The sequence below is a fragment of the Hordeum vulgare genome, chromosome 2H, assembly GCF_904849725.1.
Source record: "Hordeum vulgare subsp. vulgare chromosome 2H, MorexV3_pseudomolecules_assembly, whole genome shotgun sequence".
In the NCBI taxonomy this organism is placed as follows: Eukaryota; Viridiplantae; Streptophyta; class Magnoliopsida; order Poales; family Poaceae; genus Hordeum; species Hordeum vulgare.
The window spans coordinates 84,003,892-84,026,534 of record NC_058519.1 but is presented as its reverse complement, the minus strand read 5'-3'; the positions used below and the strand labels follow the sequence as shown (position 1 = coordinate 84,026,534).

At 49.4% G+C, this 22,643-nt stretch overlaps 2 protein-coding genes and 1 non-coding gene across 3 annotated transcripts; 2 read left to right on the top strand and 1 right to left on the bottom strand.

The window, feature by feature from the left end:
- Positions 1 to 738: 738 nt before the first annotated feature.
- Positions 739 to 2,747, top strand: LOC123425608 (lysine-rich arabinogalactan protein 19-like). Its single transcript, XM_045109302.1, has 4 exons — positions 739 to 761; positions 842 to 921; positions 1,010 to 1,252; positions 2,668 to 2,747. The coding sequence occupies exons 1-4, from the start codon at positions 739 to 741 to the stop codon at positions 2,745 to 2,747; spliced, it is 426 nt and encodes a 141-aa protein (XP_044965237.1).
- Positions 2,748 to 15,194: 12,447 nt separating this feature from the next.
- On the top strand, positions 15,195 to 20,267 carry LOC123425210 (4-alpha-glucanotransferase DPE1, chloroplastic/amyloplastic). Its single transcript, XM_045108884.1, has 16 exons — positions 15,195 to 15,642; positions 16,201 to 16,263; positions 16,386 to 16,474; positions 16,556 to 16,616; positions 17,111 to 17,189; positions 17,492 to 17,628; positions 17,713 to 17,871; positions 17,969 to 18,045; positions 18,180 to 18,319; positions 18,440 to 18,471; positions 18,560 to 18,634; positions 19,032 to 19,104; positions 19,225 to 19,313; positions 19,425 to 19,469; positions 19,561 to 19,713; positions 19,818 to 20,267. Exons 1-16 carry the CDS (start codon positions 15,274 to 15,276, stop codon positions 19,920 to 19,922), a joined length of 1,746 nt encoding a protein of 581 aa, XP_044964819.1. The 5' UTR covers positions 15,195 to 15,273; the 3' UTR covers positions 19,923 to 20,267.
- A 716-nt stretch (positions 20,268 to 20,983) lies between these two features.
- Positions 20,984 to 21,085, bottom strand: LOC123433660. The gene has a single exon (XR_006624999.1). It is a non-coding gene; the product is annotated as a U6 spliceosomal RNA (small nuclear RNA).
- Positions 21,086 to 22,643: the final 1,558 nt, after the last annotated feature.

Below are 22,643 nucleotides of genomic sequence, written 5' to 3'. Positions count from 1 at the left end.
GTGGATGTTGTCAGGAGGGGGTTCACCGGTATTGATCTGTTGGAAGTCTTCATCGGTCGGCGAATCCAGCCTCTGCAAGCCCGCCACCATGCTATGTGCCACTACTAGGGCCCGAGGATTCCACTCGGACCAACGTGGAGGGCATTCTCGAGGAGAAGGTGACCTCATGGGTGCTCCAAATCACGGGTCCCTGTGAGAACCCCAAAGGAGCCCGCCGAGTGACGCCCTACAGCGCGGACAACCCTCCACCGAATCAGGTGAGCAGCATTAGCCGAGTGCGTTGAACTGTCTTGATTTCAGTCGTTTATTTATATCTCCGTGTGATGCTTTATGTTTCCGACTGAACCTCATGCAGGAGTGGACCAACTGGTCTTCCCCCGTCTCGAACGGGAATCCGGAGGAGGAGGAGGAGGAAGGCAGCCAGGAGGGGAGCGTGGAGAGCGCCGAATACGTCTCCGACAGCGGGGATTCGAAGAAGAAAACAGCGAGGAAGAGGAAGAGGACGAAGAGTCAGATTCGCCACCTCCGCGGCCAGAGCATCAGAGTAAGCGTCGGCATGAGCCTGCCGTCCCTTCAGCCCCTCCTACGTCGTCGGGTGCTCCGCCTGCTGCCCCGGCGGTACCGAGTGTTAGAGGCACCAAGAGGGCCAGGGACGCAGCCGCTGAACTTGCACGTCAGTCCTCCAGGGCGCCCAAGCCAAGTGGGCCCAAACCTAAGAAGGCTCTGCCGTGGATGAGGATGGCCGTCCCCGTCACCTCTACGTAAGTGAATCTAGCTTTCGGCTCTTTCTGTTGACCGAGTGAACTCCTGTTTTACAAGTCGAATGGACTTCACTCGACAGGGTTGCCACTTCTGCGACCTCGCCGGCCCGCCAAGGGGACGACCCCATGGACACGGACGACGTCGTTTCGTCTCAACCAGGTATGCTGTGGGAGAGTCGGGTATTTTATTTCTGTAGACTGCGCCATCCTTTTCTTTTTCTGAGGCGTTATGTTATTTGGCTTGTCAGGGGCGATCTGCCTGGACGAGGGTGACCACGGGAGAGCTGACCCCATCGTGGAGCCTGCCCAAGAGCCTGTCCTGGAGCCTGTCCTTGAGGCCGCTCTTCCTGCTGCCGCCCCCGCCGCCAACGCTCCCCCGACCGAAATGCCTCCCCCGACTGAAGTGCCTCCACCGACTGAACCGGTGCCGGTGGGTGAAGAACCTACTAGGGCGAACCTTGGGATGCCCCATGAACTTTCCACGATTCCTGGTTCGTCGAATGCTGAATTCAGCATTCGGCGTGTCCCAGAGGAGCAGGTGGGGGCGGCCAAGGGGGCCATGATCCAGGTGGAGCTGATGGCCGGAGAGGCCAAGAGGGCTTACGACTCCGTTGCGGCCTTGTATCGGCAGAGCTTGGAGCTGCGCGATGACATCCGAGTAAGTAGCCTAGTAAGTACTTACTTTTCTTCTGTAGCCCACTGGGTGGTATTGTTGTTGCAATGGGTTCACTCCGAGTGAACCCAGTGGGTGTAGTCCCCGAGACTTCTGTCGAGTGCTTGCATCGACAGTTGTCTTTATATATTTGGTCTTTATTGTAGTTGTGTCCGTAGACAAGATTTCCGAGTGCGAGTACTTAATGCAGTCGGAGCGCTCTTGCGGTAAGAGTCTCCGAGAGTAAGTTGTACACAGGTAGAGTAGTATTAGCCCCTGAGGCGTAGGTGAAAACATGCATCTCAATAGGGCGGGCCTGCTTGAGGTGTATGCCAGTGGGGTCACTCTTAGTGAACCCGCTGGGTGTAGTCCCCGAGACCGCTGTCGACTGCTTGCGTCGGCAGGGGTCTTAAGAACTTAGCCTGTGAACTGATAAACTTGCTTATTACCCTTTGTTTCTTGATGCAGAAAACTTGTGAAATGGGAACTGCTTATGAAGCCTTGAGAGCGGAGAGGAACCAGTACGCTGGTGAACCAGAAGCTGCAATGCTCGCCATGGCCGACATGAAGAGTGCACTGGAAGTACGAGAGAAGTCCTTGGAGGAGGCGCTGGAGGCAAACAGGGTCTTGGTGGCGGAGGTGGAAAGGCTGAAGAAACAGAGGACCGAACTGCACAATCAAATGGCTGTTCGGAACAAACGATGGACAGCTCAGGAGAAGTATGTCAACGACTGGGCTGTCCAGATGATGTCTCGTCTGGCAGGTAAGTCTTATGCTTTGTCGAGTGGTTGTACCGTGTGACCAACACTCGGTTTTTACTGTCTATTTGCTCGTTTGGTGCAGATTTTTGTACTGATGCCGAAGCTGAAGCAGCGGCTGTGGAGCGGTCCATGAAGGACAATGTGCCACTCAGCGAGGATGCCAACCGGGATCTGCTCCGTGCGCATATCCGCGTAGGCAAAGTGGGTCCTTTCATCAGCCGATTGAGAGAAGTCTTCGGCCGCATTGAGAAAGAGCTTTGGCCTGAAGACAAGTCGCGCCAGGAGATGGGGAGTCTGTTGGGGTGACTAGATGAGATTCCGGCCCGAGTGCAATCCTGGAAGAAATCGGCAGCACGTTGCGGTGCTCACGTTGCGCTGTCTTTGGTCCGAGTCCATTGCAAGGAGGTGCGGGAAGATAAGCTGAAATCATTGAAGGTCGCCAACACGAAGAAGCTTCAATTCAAAGACTTCATGGAGACGTTCCTTGAGACAGCTACCCGCATCGCGGATGGAATCGACTTGGACACTTTTGTGGAACCCTCCAGTCCAGACACCGGCCTAGCTGACGCATGATCGAACTTTATCCTCGGTATGCCGAGTGTTTACCTGTAATATACTCTTGCCACTTCTGTTGGCGGTCGTACTTTTAAATCGGTGTGGGTAAGCTTGATCCGCACCGAGTCAGCCATCATTTTTGAACTTATGTTGTCGGAATGAAAACATTTATTCTTTTGTTTGAATGCTGTTTCGAGTGCAACACTTAGTGCGTACTCGGAGAAGATTAAGACTTAGGTGATTCTTGGTCACGTCTAAGTCCCCGAGTGCAACGTATAATGCACACTCGGAGGAGGTTAATACTTAGACGATTCAGAATCGTAGCTAAGTTCCCGAGTGTGACGTATAGTGCACACTCGGAGGAAGTTAATACTTAGGCGATTCAGGATCGCAGCTAAGTCCCCGAGTGTGACGTAGAGTGCACACTCGGAGGAGGTTAATACTTAGGTGATTCAGGATCGCAGCTAAGTCCTCGAGTGTGACGTATAGTGCACACTCGGAGGAAGTTAATACTTAGACGATTCAGGATCGCAGCTAAGTCCCCGAGTGTGACGTATAGTGCACACTCGGAGGAAGTTAATACTTAGGCGATTCAGAATCGCAGCTAAGTCTCCGAGTGTGATGTATAGTGCACACTCGGAGGAAGTTAATACTTAGGCGATTCAGGATCGCAGCTAAGTTCCTGAGTGTGACGTAGAGTGCACACTCGGAGGAGGTTAATACTTAGGCGATTCAGGATCGCAGCTAAGTCCCCGAGTGTGACGTATAGTGCACACTCGGAGGAAGTTAATACTTAGACGATTCAGGATCGCAGCGAAGTCCCCGAGTGTGACGTATAGTGCGCACTTGGAGGAAGTTAATACTTAGACGATTCAGGATCGCAACTAAGTCCCCGAGTGTGACGTATAGTGCACACTCGGAGGGAGTTAATACTTAGGCGATTCAGGATCGCAGCTAAGTCCCCGAGTGTGACGTATAGTTCACACTCGGAGGAAGTTAATACTTAGGCGATTCAGAATCGCAGCTAAGTCCCCGAGTGTGACGTAGAGTGCACACTCGGAGGAGGTTAATACTTAGGCGATTCAGGATCGCAGGTAAGTCCCCGAGTGTGACGTATAGTGCACACTCGGAGGAAGTTAATACTTAGGCGATTCAGGATCGCAGCTAAGTCCCCGAGTGTGACGTATAGTGCACACTCGGAGGAGGTTACTACTTAGGCGATTCAGGATCGCAGCTAAGTCCCCGAGTGTGACGTATAGTGCACACTCGGAGGAAGTTAATACTTAGGCGATTCAGGATCGCAGCTAAGTCCCCGAGTGTGACGTATAGTGCACACTCGGAGGAAGTTAATACTTAGGCGATTCACGATCGCAGCTAAGTCCCCGAGTGTGACGTATAGTTCACACTCGGAGGAAGTTAATACTTAGGCGATTCAGAATCGCAGCTAAGTCCCCGAGTGTGACGTAGAGTGCACACTCGGAGGAGGTTAATACTTAGGCGATTCGGGATCGCAGCTAAGTCCCCGAGTGTGACGTATAGTGCACACTCGGAGGAGGTTAATACTTAGGCGATTCGGGATCGCAGCTAAGTCCCCGAGTGTGACGTATAGTGCACACTCGGAGGAAATTAATACTTAGGCGATTCAGGATCGCAGCTAAGTCCCCGAGTGTGACGTATAGTGCACACTCGGAGGAGGTTACTACTTAGGCGATTCAGGATCGCAGCTAAGTTTTTTTTTGTGTGTGAGAACTCTGAATCTGCACAAAACTGAATCTGCTGAATATATTATTTCTTCAAACTTGTTCGTTACACTGCTTCAGTCGACGATCACGTGTAAAAACGCTTGAGGAGATCTCCGTTCCATGCGCGCGGCTCATCTATCTCCCTCTGAATATTGTAGAGTCTGTATGCTCCGTTGTTCAGCACCTTGGAAATGATGAAAGGCCCTTCCCAGGCCGGAGCCAACTTGTGTGGTCTTTGCTGATCCACTCGGAGCACCAAATCGCCAGCTTGGAACGTGCGACTCCTGACGTGACGTGCGTGGAAGCGTCGCAAATCTTGCTGGTAAATTGCCGAACGAGTGAGTGCCATCTCGCGTTCCTCCTCTAGAAGATCGACTCCGTCTTGCCTTGCTTGTTCAGCTTCGGTTTCGGAGAAGAGTTCAACTCTCGGGGCGTTGTGAAGCAGGTCACTCGGAAGGACCGCTTCTGCTCCATAAACGAGGAAGAACGGTGAACGCCCCGTTGATCTGTTCCGAGTGGTACGGAGGCCCCAAAGCACTGAAGATAACTCGGTGACCCATGCACCTGCAGCATGTCCTACCTCGCGCAAGAGTCGGGGCTTCAAACCTTGAAGGATAAGTCCATTCGCACGCTCAGCTTGTCCATTGGATTGCAGATGTGCTACAGAAGCAACATCCACTCGGATACCCTGACTCGTGCAGAAACCTTTGAACCTGTCCGAGTCGAAGTTTGTCCCGTTGTTCGTGATTATGCTGTGAGGCACTCCGAATCTGGAGATGATGTCCCTGACAAACTTAACGGCTGTGGAGGCGTCGAGTTTCTTGATGGACTTGGCTTCTATCCATTTTGTAAACTTGTCGACTGCCACCAACAGATGTGTGTAGCCCCCTTGGCCTGTCTTAAATGGTCCGACTGTGTCTAATCCCCAAACTGCAAATGGCCACACAAGTGGGATTGTCTTTAGTGCAGATGTTGGCTTGTGGGACTTGTTGGAGTAGAACTGACAGCCTTCACATCGGTCGACCATAGCTTTGGCCATCTCGTTAGCCTACAGCCAGAAGAATCCAGCTCTGAATGCCTTGGCGACGATTGCTTTCGAAGAAGCGTGATGGCCGCAGGTACCCGAGTGGATTTCCTCTAGGATCAATTGTCCTTCCTCCGGGGAAATGCAACGTTGGAAGACGCCTGAAACACTCTCCTTGTACAATTGACCGTCAATGACAGTGAATGCCTTCGACCTGCGAACTATTTGCCGGGCTTGGACTTCATCTTATGGAAGTTCCTGTCTCAGGATATATGCCATGACCGGCACAGTCCAATCGGGAATGACTACCAGAATCTCTGTGACTAGATCAACCACAGCAGGCACATCGACTTCAGTCGGATCTGTTGTGCTCTTAGGTTGTACTGGTTCTTCCGTGAAGGGATCTTCTTTGACTGAAGGAAGATGAAGGTGCTCGAGATAGACATCGCTCGGGACTGGTCTCCGAGTGGATCCGAGTTTTGCCAACTCGTCATCTGCTTGGTTCTTCAGTCTTGGAACATGATGAAGTTCTAGACCTTCAAACTTATTCTCCAGCTTCCTGACTGCATTGCAGTATGCCATCATGGTGGGGTTCCTTACGTCCCACTCTTTCATTACTTGATTGACCACCAAATCCGAATCGCCGTAGACCATCAGGCGACGGACGCCGAGTGAGATGGCCATGCGCAATCCGTAGAGGAGAGCTTCATACTCTGCCTCGTTGTTGGAGGAATCAAAGTGTATCTGGAGCACGTATTTGAGCTTGTCGCCTTTGGGCGATATGATCACAACACCAGCGCCGGATCCATTCAACATCTTAGACCCATCGAAGAACATTGTCCAATGAGCCGAGTAGATGTGAGTCGGTTGCTGTTGTTCTACCCATTCTGCTATAAAGTCAACCAGGGCTTGTGACTTAATAGCTTTCTTGGCCTCGAACTTGATGTCACAGTACAGCATCTCCATCGCCCACTTCACCACTCGGCCCGACGCGTCTCGATTGTGGAGAATTTCCGACAAAGGAGCATCAGAAACGACAGATACCGAGTGGTCTTGGAAATAATGGGCAACCTTCTTCGCAGTTAAATAGATCCCATAGATAAGCTTCTGATAATGGGGATACCTCTGCTTGGAAGGGGTCAGGACCTCGGAGACGTAGTACACTGGCCGCTGAACTTTGTAAGCTTTGCCTTCCTCCTCTCGCTCGACTGTAAGAACAGTACTAACCACTTGATTTGTGGCCCCGATATATAGAAGAAGGGGCTCTTTACTGAGCGGAGCAGTAAGAACCGTCTGGGTGGAAAGTAGGACTTTGAGGTCGTCGAATGCGATTTGGGCTTCGTCTGTCCACTCGAAGGTATCTGACTTCTTCATGAGTCGGTACAGAGGAAGTGCTTTTTCGCCGAGTCGACTGATAAACCTGCTCAAAGCCGCTAGGCAACCTGTGAGTCGTTGAACATCGTGTATTCTGACCGGCCTATCCATTCGGACGATGGTCCCGATCTTTTCGGGGTTAACATCGATCCCTCGTTCGGAAACGAAGAAACCGAGTAACTTTCCGCTAGGAACGCCGAATGAACATTTGGCTGGGTTTAGCTTGATATCATACCTACGAAGGTTGGCGAATGTTTCTGCCAAGTCAGTCAGCAGGTCGGAACCTTTGCGTGACTTGACTACGATATCATCCATATATGCCTCCACATTGCGACCGATCTGGTCGAGGAGGCATTTTTGGATCATGCGCATAAAGGTAGCTCCTGCATTCTTCAAACCGAAAGGCATGGTGATGTAGCAGAAGCACCCAAACGGGGTGATGAAGGCTGTTTTCAACTCATCGGGACCATACAGACGGATCTTATGATAACCCGAGTAGGCATCAAGGAATGACAAACGCTCGCATCCCGCAGTCGAATCGACAATTTGATCTATGCGGGGGAGCGGAAAATGGTCTTTCGGGCAGACCTTATTGAGATGCTTGAAGTCAATGCACATTCAGAGTGACTTGTCCTTCTTGGGCACCATGACGACATTGGCGAGCCACTCGGAGTGGTGAACCTCGCGAATGAAGTTGGCAGCCAGCAGCTTGGCCACCTCTTCTCCGATTGCCTTCCTCTTGTGTGCGGCGGACCTACGCAGGCGCTCTCGGACGGGTCGAGCGACGGGATCCACATGCAGTCGGTGCTCAGTCAACTCCCTGGGAACACCCGGCATGTCAGAAGGCTTCCATGCGAAGATGTCCCAGTTCTCACGGAGGAATTGGGTGAGCTCGGCTTCCTATTTAGGATCGAGGGTGGTGGAGATGTTCGTCGGGGCGGCAGCGTCGTCCGTCGGATGGATGCTGATTTTCTTTGTCTCTCCCGCCGACTGGAACGCAGACTCAGAAGCTGGTTTCTTCGAGCGCATCAAGTCGGCAAGGTCGACTGTCTTCTTGTATTCGTCGAGCTCGAGCACCGCCATCTGATGGTCGGCGATTCTCAATCCCTCTTGCAGACACTCCTCGGCTCGCTGGCGGTTGCCGATGATGGTGATAACGCCTTTTGGGCCCGGCATCTTCAGCTTCAAGTACACATAGCATGGGCGTGCCATGAAACTCACGTACGCCGGGCGGCCCAGAATCGCATGGTAAGCGCTCTGGAAATCCACCACCTCGAATGTGAGCTTCTCCTTGCGAAAGTTTTTGTCAGAGCCGAAAGTGACGTCCAGCGCGATCTGGCCGAGTGACTTGGCCTTCCGCCCGGGGACGACTCCGTGGAACTGCATATTGCTCTCGCTGAGTCTGGACATCGGAATGCCCATTCCCTTGAGGGTGTCGGCGTACATGATGTTTAGTCCGCTACCGCCGTCCATGAGGACTTTGCGCAGACGGACTCCCTCCACCACCGGGTCGACGACCAGAGCCTGTCTTCCTGGAGTGGGGACATGCGTTGGATGATCCGACTGATCAAAGGTGATCGCAGTCTGAGACCATTTCAGAAACTTGGGAGCAGTCGGAACGGCCATGTTGACCTCTCTGTTCACTACCTTCAGACGACTCTTGCTTTCGACATCAGCAAAAATCATGAGGGTTGCATGGACTTGGGGGAACGGATCCTCCTTGTCTTCCTCGTCCTTCTCGGGATTCTTCTCACTCGATTGTCCTTCGCTGAACCCCTGGATGAGGAGACGACACTACCGAGTGGTATGCTTTGCGTATATGGGATTGCCTTCTTCGTCCATCTTCGTGTGTATTGGACAAGGTTGATCCAGGATGGGATTGTTGAACGGCTTTCTCTTGGGGGCAGACTGCGCTTTCCCCTTGCCCTTGAACTTGGCGGTGGTCACAGCTGCAGCTTCTGCCTGCGGTGTGGGTGGAACTTTCTGTTTCTGCTTCCGAGTGTTACCTCCGTCAGCATCGCCGACTGTCTTGTGTTTGCCGCTCCGGATGCGGTCTTCTTCCTCGCCATTTGCATAACGAGCAACTATCTCCATCATCTTGCTCATGGAGATGTTGCCTGTCCGGCCGAACTTTAAGTACAACTCTCTGTACCGTACGCCTGCCTTGAATGCGCAGACCGCTTGATGCTCGGTGACGCTCTCCACCGTGTGGTAAAGAGTCGTCCATCGCTGGATGAAGTCGCGCAAGGGCTCATTCGGCTTCTGGACACAATGTTGAAGCTCCACAAGGCCTGTAGGGCGTTTGCACGTCCCTTCGAAGGTCCTGATGAACACTCGGGCAAGATCTGCCCAACTGTAAATGCTTGAGGGGGCTAACTGGTTCAGCCAAGCTCGCGCCGAGCCATCGAGCATCAGAGGGAGATGCTTCATAGCGACATAATCGTCCCCTCCTCCGATCTGGACTGCCACTCGGTAGTCGTCTAGCCATGTTTCAGGCTTGGTTTCCCCCGTAAATTTGCCGATTCCCGCTGCCAATCGGAAGTTGGGCAGGATGTCAGCCGAGCGGATGGCTCGACTAAAACACTCGGGGCCGGACACGATGGTCCTGCCGTCACTTGGACGATCCAGATTGTGGCCATCGCGGTGGGCTCGACCCCTGTCGACTCTTCGCTGGGCGATTCGCCCTCTTGCGTCGGGTCTCGGGTCGTAGGTGTCGCCGACTGAACGCCGATCATCATGATGTCGGGACCCATAGGGCCTACCCCGCGGAGGGGTGCGTGAACGGCGGCGATCTTCACGGATCATGGAACGACTGCCTCCCCTGTGGTGCTGATAGGAGCCGGGGCTGTGAACCGACCGATGCGTGTTTGCATGGGCGGAACTGTTGTGGATCCGATTGTGTGACTGGGAGACCGCCGAATTCTGCTGCTGCGCCATGTGCAACAGAGCACGGATCTGCTCGATTCCTCTTCCTGCCTCTGAATCAGTCGGCTGGAGGGAATCGGCGATCTTGGCTGCCGCAGCCAAGTTGAGGAGAGGTGTGCGGAACAACTCTATGTTGATCTGCCGGGTGTGCCGACTGGCAGAACGGCGAGGCGGACGACGTGCACCGGATGCTTCACCGACTTCGCGCTCGTTCCAGCCGGCCTGATGGGGATCTTCATGGGTGTTGGCCATGTGAACTTCTGCTGCAGGCCCGCGGCCCACGTACTCGGAAGGGAGCTCAGTCGGAACCGAGCCCGAGCACTGGGGACGCGGGGCAACCACAACAGACTCCAAAACCGCCACTTGAGAGGACGCGAACTGGCGCGCTCGGGCATGCTGCACCCAACGTTGTAGACGCGGACTGCGAGATTGCCTGCTGCGGCGCGTGATGAAGGTGCAAGCCGGCAATGGAGCCGATTGTTGAAGAAGAAGAACGTCGCGAGCGCCAGCACGGAAGTGCGTGGCCCCGCGACGGGGAAGCGCCTCGACGTCAAGAGGTGCATCCCGAAGCCACGTCGAATCGTCGACGATGAAGGAGAGAGTGCCGAAGAGGATCTGGTGACCCATGCTCGAACCTCCACCGGACGACATGACGAAAGGAAGTAGTCGCAAACTCGCCGGAAGTCGCTTAGACGCCTGGCCCACGGTGGGCGCCAACTGTCGTGGGTATAAGCCTAACAGTAGATGTGTAGGGTACGAATGAGATGGGCAGAGTCCTAGCTACAGCGAGGTTGTATGAGTTCAAGCCCCTCTACGGTGGAGGTAACAGCCCTACGTCTCAGTGCTCTCGGAGCTTGTTACCGAGTGTGATATGGAGTACAAAGATTTGCTAACCCTTTTACCAGTGGGGGAGGGTGGCTTATATAGAGTGCACTGCCCTCCACAACGGTTCTGATTCAAGGGTGGAGTAGTGGCGATTGAATGCATACGTTACAGGTAACGTATGCTCTAAATGCTAGTAAATGCACCCGGAAACGTATGGCAGTTTCTCTCCACAGAGGTTACGACGCACCGAGTGTATCCAGTCGGTAGGCCCGGTGCTCTCCGAATGTTAGTCTCCGACTGGATGATTCTGGGCCAGTTACCGACTGGATGATGGGAGTACCTTAATACAGTCGGGGCATACTTAAGGTCCTGTCCTTTGTGTGGGGTAGTCTTTGGGTAGGACATGTAGGGCAGGCCTATGACCCTATCCTAGGACTATGACCCCATCACTCGGTAATACAACATCACACACAAGCCTTGCAAGCAATGCGACTAAGTGTAAGTCAGGGGATCTTGTATTACGAAAGGAGTAAAGAGACTTCCGAGTAACGAGATTGAAATAGGTATGCGGATACCGACGATCGAATCTCGGGCAAGTAACATACCGAAGGACAAAGGGAATGACATACGGGATTATATGAATCCTTGGCACTAAGGTTCAACCGATAAGATCTTCGGAGAATATGTAGGATCCAATATGGGCATCTAGGTCCCTCTATTGGATATTGACCGAGGAGTGTCTCGGGTCATGTCTACATAGTTCTCGAACCCACAGGGTCTGCACACTTAAGGTTCGATGATGTTGTAGTATAGTTCATTTATATGTGTGGTTACCGAATGTTGAGATCACGGACATCACGAGGGTTTCCAGAATGGTCTGGAAACGAAGATTTATATATAGGATGGTTTCATTTGGTCACCGGAAAGTTTCGGGCAATTCCAGCAGTGTACCAGGAGTGACGAATGGGTTCCGGGTGTTCACCGGGAGGGGCCCACCCACCCGGGAGTGAGCCCAAGGCCCTAGGGTGGCGCCACAAGTCCTTATTGGGCTCTTGGAGTCAGCCAAGAGGGCTATGGCACCACCTAAGAAAATACCAAAAGAAAAGGAGAAAAAAAAGGAAAGAGGGAGGTGGGAAGGAAGAGGAGGACTCCTCCTTCCCAAACCGAATTGGAGGAGGAGTCCTCCTCCTCCTGGCGGCCGGCGCACCTTGAGGCCTTGTGCCTCAAGGCTAGCCCCTCCCCCTGCTCCTATATATAGTGGTGGTTTAGGGCTTTTTGAGACACAACTTTGCCACGTGCAACTCTAGCCTATTCCACATAGTTTTACCTCCAGATCGGATTTCTGCGGAGCTCGGGCGGAGCCCTGCAGGAGTAGATCATCACCACCACCGGAGCGTCGTCACGCTGCTGGAGAACTCATCTACGTCTCCGTCTTGCTTGTTGGATCAAGAAGGTCGAGATCATCGTCAAGTTGTTCGTGTGCTGAATGCGGAGGTGCCGTCCGTTCGGCGCTAGATCGGAACGGATCGTGGGATGGATCACAGGACGGTTCCTTGGACGGTTCGAGGGACGTGAAGACGTTCCACTACATCAACCGTGTTTCTTAACGCTTCTCGCTGTGCTATCTACGAGGGTATGTAGATCTAATCTCCACTCTTAGATGGACATCACCATGATAGGTCTTCGTGTGCGTCGGAAATTTTTTGTTTCCCATGCAACGTTCCCCAATAGGTGGTGCCCTGAATTAACGTTGCATGAGGTGAAGACGGTGGATAGCAACACCGATGATGGACAACGACGATGCTAAACCGAACGGTGATGTCGCGGGAAAGAAAGAAGGGAACTCGTGAGCCTGTCGGAGACATTGATAGCACGAGGTGGGACAAAAAAAGATGAACTATCAAATGAGAAAGAAGGGTGGCGAGGAAGAAAGCTTGTGTAGTTGAGTCGAGCTAAAGGGGAATCAGATGAAGTCGTGTGGGGCGCACACAACTCTGTGGTGAAGGACATCCATATGCGTTTTCATGGGAGGAAATAGTGCTTTGTAAACTCTGCCTTGTACATTTGTTGTACTTTATACATTCCCTTATGCAAGCCCACTGTAAGATTTTACTTTTATATAAGTACATCTATATAAGGCTACTGCTAACAGTAACCGAGGCAAATATTAGTGGTGTTTTCTTATAGTAGAAACTTATTTAATACTTACATGTAGGTAGACATAACGACACTTGGAGCAACTCTAGGAGACCCTGCATCCCGCCGGCCTGCAAAACGTGTTTGCAGTTCGCGCAAAACAGCTTTTGCGGGCTGGCACAGATGCAGACCCCCCAAACGGATCCGTAAAAAAATATATTCGCGGAATATTCTTTTTTACGGGTCGGATTTGCGGGGTTTGCTCTTTGCGCCGCTGCTTCCCGCATATCATCAGCCCGCAAATATCAAATACAACATAATTCAATAGTCAAAAACAAACTGAATTATTCAAATGAAACATAATACAATAATCATCCGCATTACAAATAATTATTTAAAACTTGTCACGAATACAAATACAAATGAATACAAAAATAAGTCATTGTCCAGCCTTTTGCCAATGATGTTCAATGAGATCTTTCTGAAGTTGAAAGTGGGTGTCTGCATTTTCAATCTCCTTATATGTCTGAAGAAAAGCTCTAATGCGGTTTGGGTCTCTAGCTGGTTTGACACGGCTACCCACATTGTTGTAAAAGAACTCTAAGTTCAATCCTCTCTCATCTTCAAGAATCATATTGTGCAGGATAACACAACATGTCATGATGTTCTTCAAGGTTTTCTTATCCCAAAAACGAGCAGGACCATGGACAATGGCAAACCTAGATTGCAAAACACCGAATGCTCTTTCAATGTCTTTGCGGGCTGCCTCTTGCACCTTTGCAAATTCACATTGTTTTTTTGTTTTGGGTTCTTTGATGCTCTTGACAAATGTGCGAGGGTATACACCATCTGCAAGATAGTACCCCTTTGTGTATTCATGCCCATTGATAGTGTAGTTGCAAGCAGGAGCATCACCACTAGCAAGTCTAGCAAACAAATGAGACCGTTGCAACACATTGATATCATTGAGAGTGCCCGGCATACCAAAAAAGCAATGCCAAATCCATAAATCCTCGGATGCTATGGCCTCTAGCACAATTGTTGCATCAGAGACTTGCCACAATACATTCCTTGCCAAGCCTTGGGGCAATTTTTTCAATTCCAATGCATACAATCAATGCTACCTAGCATGCCAGGCCAACCTCTCCTCTCATTAGATGTCATCAATTTCTTTGTGTCATCTTCATTGGGTGCCCGAAGATACTCAGGACCGAAGACACGGATGATCACTTTCGCAAATCTACGCACAAACTCAATTGTGGTATCTTCACCAATGCGAAGAGGGATCGACGCATTCGGTTCCTTCTCTAGAAGAGCTGCGGAGGATATGTAGGATTCTCCGCGAAATAGTCTTGCATCAACATCTCGTTCCCAAGATGGCGATTCCGAGGAATGCACAAATGCCCGACAGTCGATCCTTGCCTCCTCTTTCGGTTCTCGTATGCATGCTCCTTCACGGAAAGCGCCATGACTAATGTTTGCTGACGAAAGGTCGCAAGCATGGTCTCAACATCCGAGCCATCCGAATCGGACGAATCGGATAGTAGGAACTTCTCGCACGGGGTCAACTCCATCTTCTCGCACAGCTCGCAAAAACTACAAAAAGGTACTAACCGGTGGCGGGTGATCCCGGGCGGCGACGAGGCGGTGGTCGATCCCCGGCGGCGGCGACGACTCTTCTTGCCGGATCCGGAGGGGCGGTGCAACGGCTCACCTGCAGATATGGCCGGAATCGCCGGTGGCGGGCGGGTGGAAGCAAGGGCGGGGCGACGGCGCAAGGAGGGGGAAAATAGCGCGGGCTGAAATGTCCCTCCCGCCAACTGCTTCACTGTGATGCAGGGTACCGCAACCGCGAGGGGGAAACCCGCATTTTCCCAGGTTGGGGTCGGGAATTTGCCGCGTGCCCTAAATTTTTTTGTGGACCGGGACGGGATGCGGGGTCTGATCGGGCAGACTTTTTCGCCCCGACCCGCATTTTGGCGGTTATTTTGCGGGTCGGGGGCAGATGCGGGGTCTGCTAGAGTTGCTCTTAGCTTCTTTTTTTTATTTCTTGCTTACATACATGTGACGATATTAATGATTTCGGTTAACAAAAAAATTAACTTACAAAATAATAATTAATTTTATCTTGATGCCTGTAATTTGGGTTTGTGACTTTGTATAAGAAAATGGCTGCTGTAAGTTTTGACGAGAAGAAATGGTGTCGACTGGAAAAAGGGGGAAGGGAGTTGAGTATGGACTGTGGATAACGTAAGGTAAGGAAGTGTGTCCCTTCGAAGAAGACGTCTTTCGGAAGCACGCAGATCCCCACAGTACGCACGGCGTGTCAACGGCGGCACGTCATCCCACCGGACCGGAATAGGCCTTGACCTCGTGATCCGGCGCCTCGTCTCACGCGACGCCATCCACCCCGCGCCCCCGACAAGTGGGGCCCACGTTCACCCCGCGCGCCCATATCTCCCTCTCCCTCTCCCCTCTTCCTTCTTCCTCCCCTCCCCGCTCCGCCACCCCCTGCCGCATGGCGCTCGCGCGAACCGTCCCGCTCCCGCAGCTCGCCTCGGCCTCGCCCCTAGCCCGGCACCGCCGCTGCCGCCTCCTCCTCCCCGCAATGCCGAAGGAGCGCGGGCTCCCCGCGCGAGGGATCGCCTGCCGCGCCGCGACGACGGCGACGACGACGCCGGCCGCGGTGGCGGCGGTGGGTGTCGGGGAGGACCTGCCCGAGGGGTACGAGCAGATGATGCCGACCGTGGATGCCTCCCAGCGGCGGCGCGCAGGGGTTCTGCTGCACCCGACGTCGCTCCGCGGCCCGCACGGCATCGGCGACCTCGGCGACCAGGCGCTCGCGTTCCTCGACTGGCTCCACGGCGCCGGGTGCACGCTCTGGCAGGTGATTACTGTCACGCATTGCCCTTGGCGTTACCAAACTGCTGGCCTGTTAGGTGCCATTGGCGTGCAACAGTGAACACTCGCTCATCGATTTCCTTTTTCTGGTGTGGATTTGGGTTGTCACTTGTCACATATAGGGACGATAGAAACACTAGACTGTTTAGAAATTTGATTGACGAATCACAAATAAGATGGAGGGGTTCAACCATTTCTACTGTGGTTACAAACATACTACATTGTGGTACAGTTTAAAATTCCTGCTGCAAGTTGCAATGCTGATTGATTTTTTTAATATTCTCTGCACTGCGATAAACGGTGATGGTGTGTGAAACCTTGATGGGGCTGTATGATGAAATAAGCTGAAGGACATGAAACAACACAAAAGCAATTTCTCTCTGTTCTCTCTGACCATTAAAATTAATTCAGTGATTTTGTTGCTGTTGCAACATGTCTGGGTTTTCCTATGCTATTTTGGTGTCGTGGTTGTGTTATTTTAATTGCCTTCTGCATTAAACTTAGTTTCTGAAATGCTGATTGTCGGTTTGATCCATGTCCACAGGTTCTTCCACTTGTCCCCCCCGGAAGAAAATCCGGGGAGGATGGTTCTCCTTATTCAGGACAGGTGATGCTTTATGTTAATTAGAATTTTGTTTGCCTATTTCAGAGTTAACTTTGTACTAGGTACTTTAACCTATTTATGGCAGTAATTCAATGGTAATAGGGAACATTCATTGAAATTTGCAGGATGCAAACTGTGGTAGTACACTATTGATTTCTCTTGAAGAGCTTGTTAAAGATGGACTGTTGATGGAAAACGAACTTCCTGATCCTTTGTGAGTTTGAGTTTCTTCAGTCACTTGCAAAGACACCTATAAGTTTGCCGTTGACCCTTTGTGTGTTTAAATTAATGACAGAGATATGGAATATGTTGAATTTGACACTGTTGCTAATCTGAAAGAACCACTTATTGCCAAGGTTAGTTATTAATGGTTGTTATATCAGTCATGTCCTTTCCGCCAGAAAAAAAACGCGTCATGTCCTCTCTGTTTAATGTGCAAGCTTATGCATACTTCTGTTTTTCTCCCTTGAATTTGCCATCCTACCAGCCTGGTACAATATGTATATGTTTGGATGACTTATTGCATTTGTAGAATTGTTGGCTGCTTCTACATTTTGAGAACGCCAGAATAAAGTTATTTTTCATGATATTACCTTGGCCTATCAACAGCCTGAGTACTACTGTATGGTAGCATGTACAAATAGTTGCTTCATTTCATTTTTAGACGGGCCATACAAATCATTATTTTTCATTCTGGCTACATGGACATTCTTTGGTGATAAAGTTTAATATTCTTGGTTTGAGAACATATTGTAAGAACAAAATTAGTGCTCATCGACAAAAGAAAAACACTTCTCTATCATGAAGATTGGTTTCAGTGAACAGTTTATAGATAAATCTTTTATTCTAGGCAGCAGAGAGGCTCCTACAGAGCCCTGGAGAGCTCCGAAGGCAGTATGACGAATTCAAGAAAAATCCAGATGTTTCAGGCAAGAGATCTCTATTTGCTGTCGAAACAATGCTTTTGCGTCTTTCATATTCTTATTGGGAAAGACACATCTGCGTCTACTGTTAACATAAGGTTGAAATTTTCTAATTATAAACCATAAACTACTCAATTGAAATGTTGGGCAAGCACCAAGACTCAGATGACAGTCTTAATTCAGCTGGATTCCGCTTACAAATACATGCCTTTTCTGTTTAAAAGGGAATATAGCAATGGCGTTGATGTCTGAAGTGATAACATTAATACATAGTATAGTCTATAGTGCTTATCTCCTCTTCCTGCCAGGTTGGCTTGAAGATGCTGCACTTTTCGCTGCTATCGACAATAGCATCAATGCAGTGTCCTGGTCTGAGTGGCCTGAACCGCTGAAAGATCGCCATCCTGGAGCCTTGAAAGATATGTATGAAAACCAGAAGGACTTTGTGCGTAGCTCAAACTATTCATTTTGCAATTCAATTATGTTGTACAAAAATACTGGCACATTTATATATTGAAGTGTTATGCAGATAGAAAATTTTATGGCACAACAGTTCTTATTTGAAAAGCAATGGAAACGGGTTCGTTCACACGCACAGAAGCTGGGCATCAGCATAATGGGTGATATGCCTATATATGTTGGCTACCACAGTGCAGATGTTTGGGCAAACAGGAAATCATTTTTGCTGGTATACCTCACTGGTTTCTCCTAACGAATATACTTCTACTGATGAAGAATATAAAATTTCGAAGTTGTTATTTTTTTATTGTTCTCTGGTTGTAAAGGACAAGAATGGTTTCCCCACATTTGTTAGTGGTGTTCCACCTGATGCATTCAGTGAAACTGGTCAGTTATGGAACAGGTAGACGCTTCAGTTCCTGTCAATTTGATTTTTCCTAGTTCTTGTCTGTTGTGTTTCCAGTAACCCTACACTCCATGTGACATGAGAAAAGGTTGAAAATACTGTTTCCTTTGCTAAACTTGCTATGTTTGCAGCCCATTGTATGACTGGAAATCTATGGAAGCAGATGGCTTTGCATGGTGGGTAAAGAGGATTAAACGTGCCCTTGATTTGTATGATGAGTTCCGTATTGACCATTTCCGGGGGCTTGCTGGTTTCTGGGCAGTTCCTTCGGGTAAGCTAAGAACATCACTGCGGTTACCTGTCTGCATAATAAATATTATACTATAAGTAAATTTGTTTTTTTGGAAAAATGGAGTTCATTATGCTAATTGATTACGCTTGGACAATGTAGGATCAGAAGTAGCGATGTTTGGAAGCTGGAGGGTGAGCATTGACTTCATGAATGATACCGTTTCCTTTTCTTCACAAAATCTTTGATGCTGATCTTATCTCCCGTTTTCTTTGTCAGTAGGCTGGACCAAGGAATGCCTTTTTTGATGCGCTCTTCAAAGCTGTTGGTAAAATAAATATAATCGCAGAAGACCTGGTAAACACTGGAGCCTTTTCTTTTAACTGCTGAAAGTGAAATCTGGAATCAAATGTATAGGGTTTTTTGGTGGATTTGTGCAAACCTAGAAACTAAAAGAAGTACTAGGCATGATTTAGTCATAATATTAGTGGATTATTAAAATTGGATCTGAGAGCGGTTGAAGTATAGTTGCAGTCAGCTGATTCGCTTATGTTGTGCTCACTGGCGGTGCAACCCTGTGGGTCAAATAAACAATTATCTATAAATTTACACTGTGTTTAGTGTTAATCTCATGAAATTTGATAACTATAATGTGGTTTTGCAAAAAAGCTGTCTGGTCAGCTGGCCCCATAATCTTAATGTGGCAACCATTTTCATGCTTATGGTTCTCTTTTCATTCCAAAACTAATTGTAGGGGGTGATAACTGAAGATGTCGTTGAGTTAAGGAAGTCTATTGGGGCTCCGGGGATGGCAGTTCTTCAGTTCGGTAATAGTCCAATTGCAATATGAACATGCTTTCTTTCTACAAGGAACTATTGCTCTGTGAGTACACGTGAAATACTGACTCAGATCCGAATGGTCTAATTTCCATTTGTATACTGGACAGCTTTTGGTGGTGGTCCTGGCAACCCCCACTTACCTCATAACCATGAATTGAATCAAGTTGTATACACAGGGACACATGATAACGATACAGTTAGTACCCTAAACCTTTCCAAAACTCCTTTATTCACATCTTTTGTAATCATTATTTACAGTTTTGGAAGTTAAATTTAGTCGTGACGCTTTGAATCACATCTTCCTCAGGCTGTTGGCTGGTGGCAAAGTTTACCAGAGGAAGAGAAGCACACTGTCAGTGTTTCCAAACATTCTTGAACTAGCGTATCATGACACGATGTCCGCTGCCATATCTTCCTAATATTATCCCATGTGCTTCTTTCAGGTGTTCAAGTATCTACCGCAGGTCAGCAACTCGGATGTCTCTTGGGCGTTAATTGCTACTGCCCTCTCTTCCGTTGCGAGGACTTCCATGGTAACCATGCAGGACATACTCAGCCTTGGCAGCTCTGCTAGGATGAACACTCCAGCTACACAGGTTATCGGCTGCACACTGCTGCTTGTAAAAGAGCTAATTTACAGCTAGAATAAACAACTAATAGTCTCGCGAAGCTTATTCTCTCTTCTCCTTCTCATCCACAGAAAGGAAATTGGAGATGGAGGATACCAAGTTGTGTCAGCTTCGACAGCCTTAGCCTCGAAGAAGCCAAGCTGAAGGAGTTGCTTGGGCTGTACAACCGGCTGTGAAGTACCCCGTTCTCCAGCACTCTTGTGCTCTCTGTCGCTTGAGGCTTGGAACTGCCAGACGGTACTGCCATAAACTAGCAGCCAAACATGAAGGATCTGGCTGCTATTGTTCATTGGGATGTTGGCACCTGTTCCCGAATAATAGGCTTCTGTTGGTCAGTTGCAAATTAGCATGCTTGAACTGAAGCGTCTTGCATGTTTACAACTTGTTAGTATGGTATAGTCATATATTTGTTCAAAAATGGTATAGTGCTATATGTTCCCATTTTGGGTATGTACTTATGATATAACTCACGAGTCTTTCAAACTCTTAATAAGTGGGATATGTGTATCAACTTCTCTTTACATTTCAGTAATCTCTCTAGTTTGTATTTATTGTGTTGTGCTGCCCTCAGCTGGAAGGAATTACAAAAGGTCTATTTTACTTTGCCAGGATAATCTGCATTTAGGCGAAACTTGTTGCTTGAATGTTGCCAAATGCAGATAAATTTGGCAATCTTGGTTATACGGTATGCTTGCTCCCTGTTGTGAAGAATGCATTTGAACTGCAGCATTCGAATGGAAAAGATGAAAAAAAGGACGTAGAACAAAAGGTGCAAGCACAAAGCGGATCACTGTCCTCAAGGGCGAAGGCTTCATTAGGAGGAAGGGACCTGCTTGTTAGAAAAAAGGAGTAATTAGATGACACATGAGGAAAGCCCGGGCATACATATACAATGTACTCCCCCTGTTCCTAAATATAAGACCTTTTAAATATTTTACTATGGACTACGTGCGAAGTAAAATGAGTGATCTACACTATAAATTATGTCTATATACATATGTATGTAGTACCTAATGCAATTTCCAAAATATCTTATATTTAGGAACGGAGGGAGTACTAGGGACCAGGGCGCAAAATCTTCAAAGAGCACCGTCCTCTAGGTGAAGGACCTCGTTAGAAGGACACGGAGCAGCGGAAGGATCTAACCGTAAGGAAAAAAAGGAGCAATGAGAGGACATAAGAGGAAGGCTGAGGGCCTATCTCTAAGATACCAAGGACCAGCGCGAGAAATTTCAAAAAAAAATTGAACCATTTCTCGATTTGTGTGTGACATCCTTGCGCAGGGGCATGCTAATCTTCTCTGTACCGTCCCAATTTTATCGGATGTCACCAAAGGGACAATGATGGTGCAAGCGTCGAGGTTATAAACCGATCGGAACCTCTCATGCTAAGCGATGTGGTACTAAACATAGAGGGGTAGCGGTCGTGCGTGCGTGCATCCCGCGAAAACGAAGTAAATGGTAAGTGGGCCGCATCTGCATTTAGTGTGGGTGTTCCTCTTGCCGGTCCACCATACGAAGCGGCCTGAAAACATATAGACGGGAGAGCAACTAGTCAGCGAATGCTCCTTCCGAACAATACAAGGGAACGTTTCGGAAACGCTCCACGCGCGACAAGTGTCAAGCGCGGATCGATCCCACGACCACAAAAAACAGGCGCGCGGAGTGTCTGGTTTTTCCTTTCCGGTTTCCGGTTTTGTACCTTTTGCAAGTCGACCATCCTACTATTTGTGCTTTCTGTTTTTCCCTTTCCGTGAGATACAAAACAAAAAATGCGTGAAGTTTACCTTGTGTCTAGGTTTCTTTTTTCCCATTATATTTCGGGGAAATGGAGATTTCTCGGGTAATTACGGGTGGGGCTTTTAACACAATAAAATGTCAACTTTCAACTCAGAAAAATGAACTATTTATAACATCACACGACGCCTACGACGCGTTGCTCTTGCTCGCCTCCGGTGACGCAACCCCTGCTCGCCTTCGGCTTGGTTAGCATTCGTATACATCTTGAAGGGCATAGGTCGAAGAGCGTGTTGGTCGTGCATCGTGTTTGGTCGTGCAGCGTGCACACCTCCGATGGCGCAGCCCCTACCCGCTTTTGACTCGGTTAGCATTCATATACATCTTGAAGGGGGGGGGCATAGGTCAAAGAGTGTGTTAGTCATGCAACGTGTTTGGTCATGCAGCGTGCAAACGACACCTGTGGCGCCCCAATCCTGGCTCGCCTTCAGCTCGGTTAGCATTCACATACATCTTGAAGGGGGGGCATAGGTCGAAGGGTGTGTTGGTCGTGCAACATGCAAACGACATCTCTGGTGGTGCAACCCGTGCTCGCCTTTGGCTCGGTTAGCATTCATATACATCTTGAAGGGAGGCATAGGTCGACGAGTGTGTTGGTCGTGTAGTGTGTTTGATCGTGCAACGTGCAAACGGCGCCTCCGGCGGCGAAACCCCTGCTCGTCTTCAGAGTCATGGTGTATGAGTGTCCAGAGTCATGGGTGTGATGCTTGCAGAGGCATAGCGTCGAGGCGTACATAGAGGAATGTGTTTGAATCTTTTATAAGCACAGTTCATGAATCTCCATAGGAATGTGTGTGAATCTTCTAGAGGCACGAGTTCATGAGTCTCCAGAGGCATGTGTGTGAATCATCTAGATGCACATATTATGAGTCTCGAGAGTCACGGGTGTGATGCTTGCAGAGGCATAGTGTCGAGGCGTCCAAAGAGGAATGTGTTTGAATCTTCTAGAGGCACGGTTCATGAGTCTCCACATGCATGTGTGTGAATCGTCTAGAGGCACGGTTGATGAGTCTCCAGAGTGATGGGCATTATTCTTGTAGAGGCATAGTATTGAGGCGTCCACGGAGGAATGTGTTTGAATCTTATAGAGGCACGGTTCAT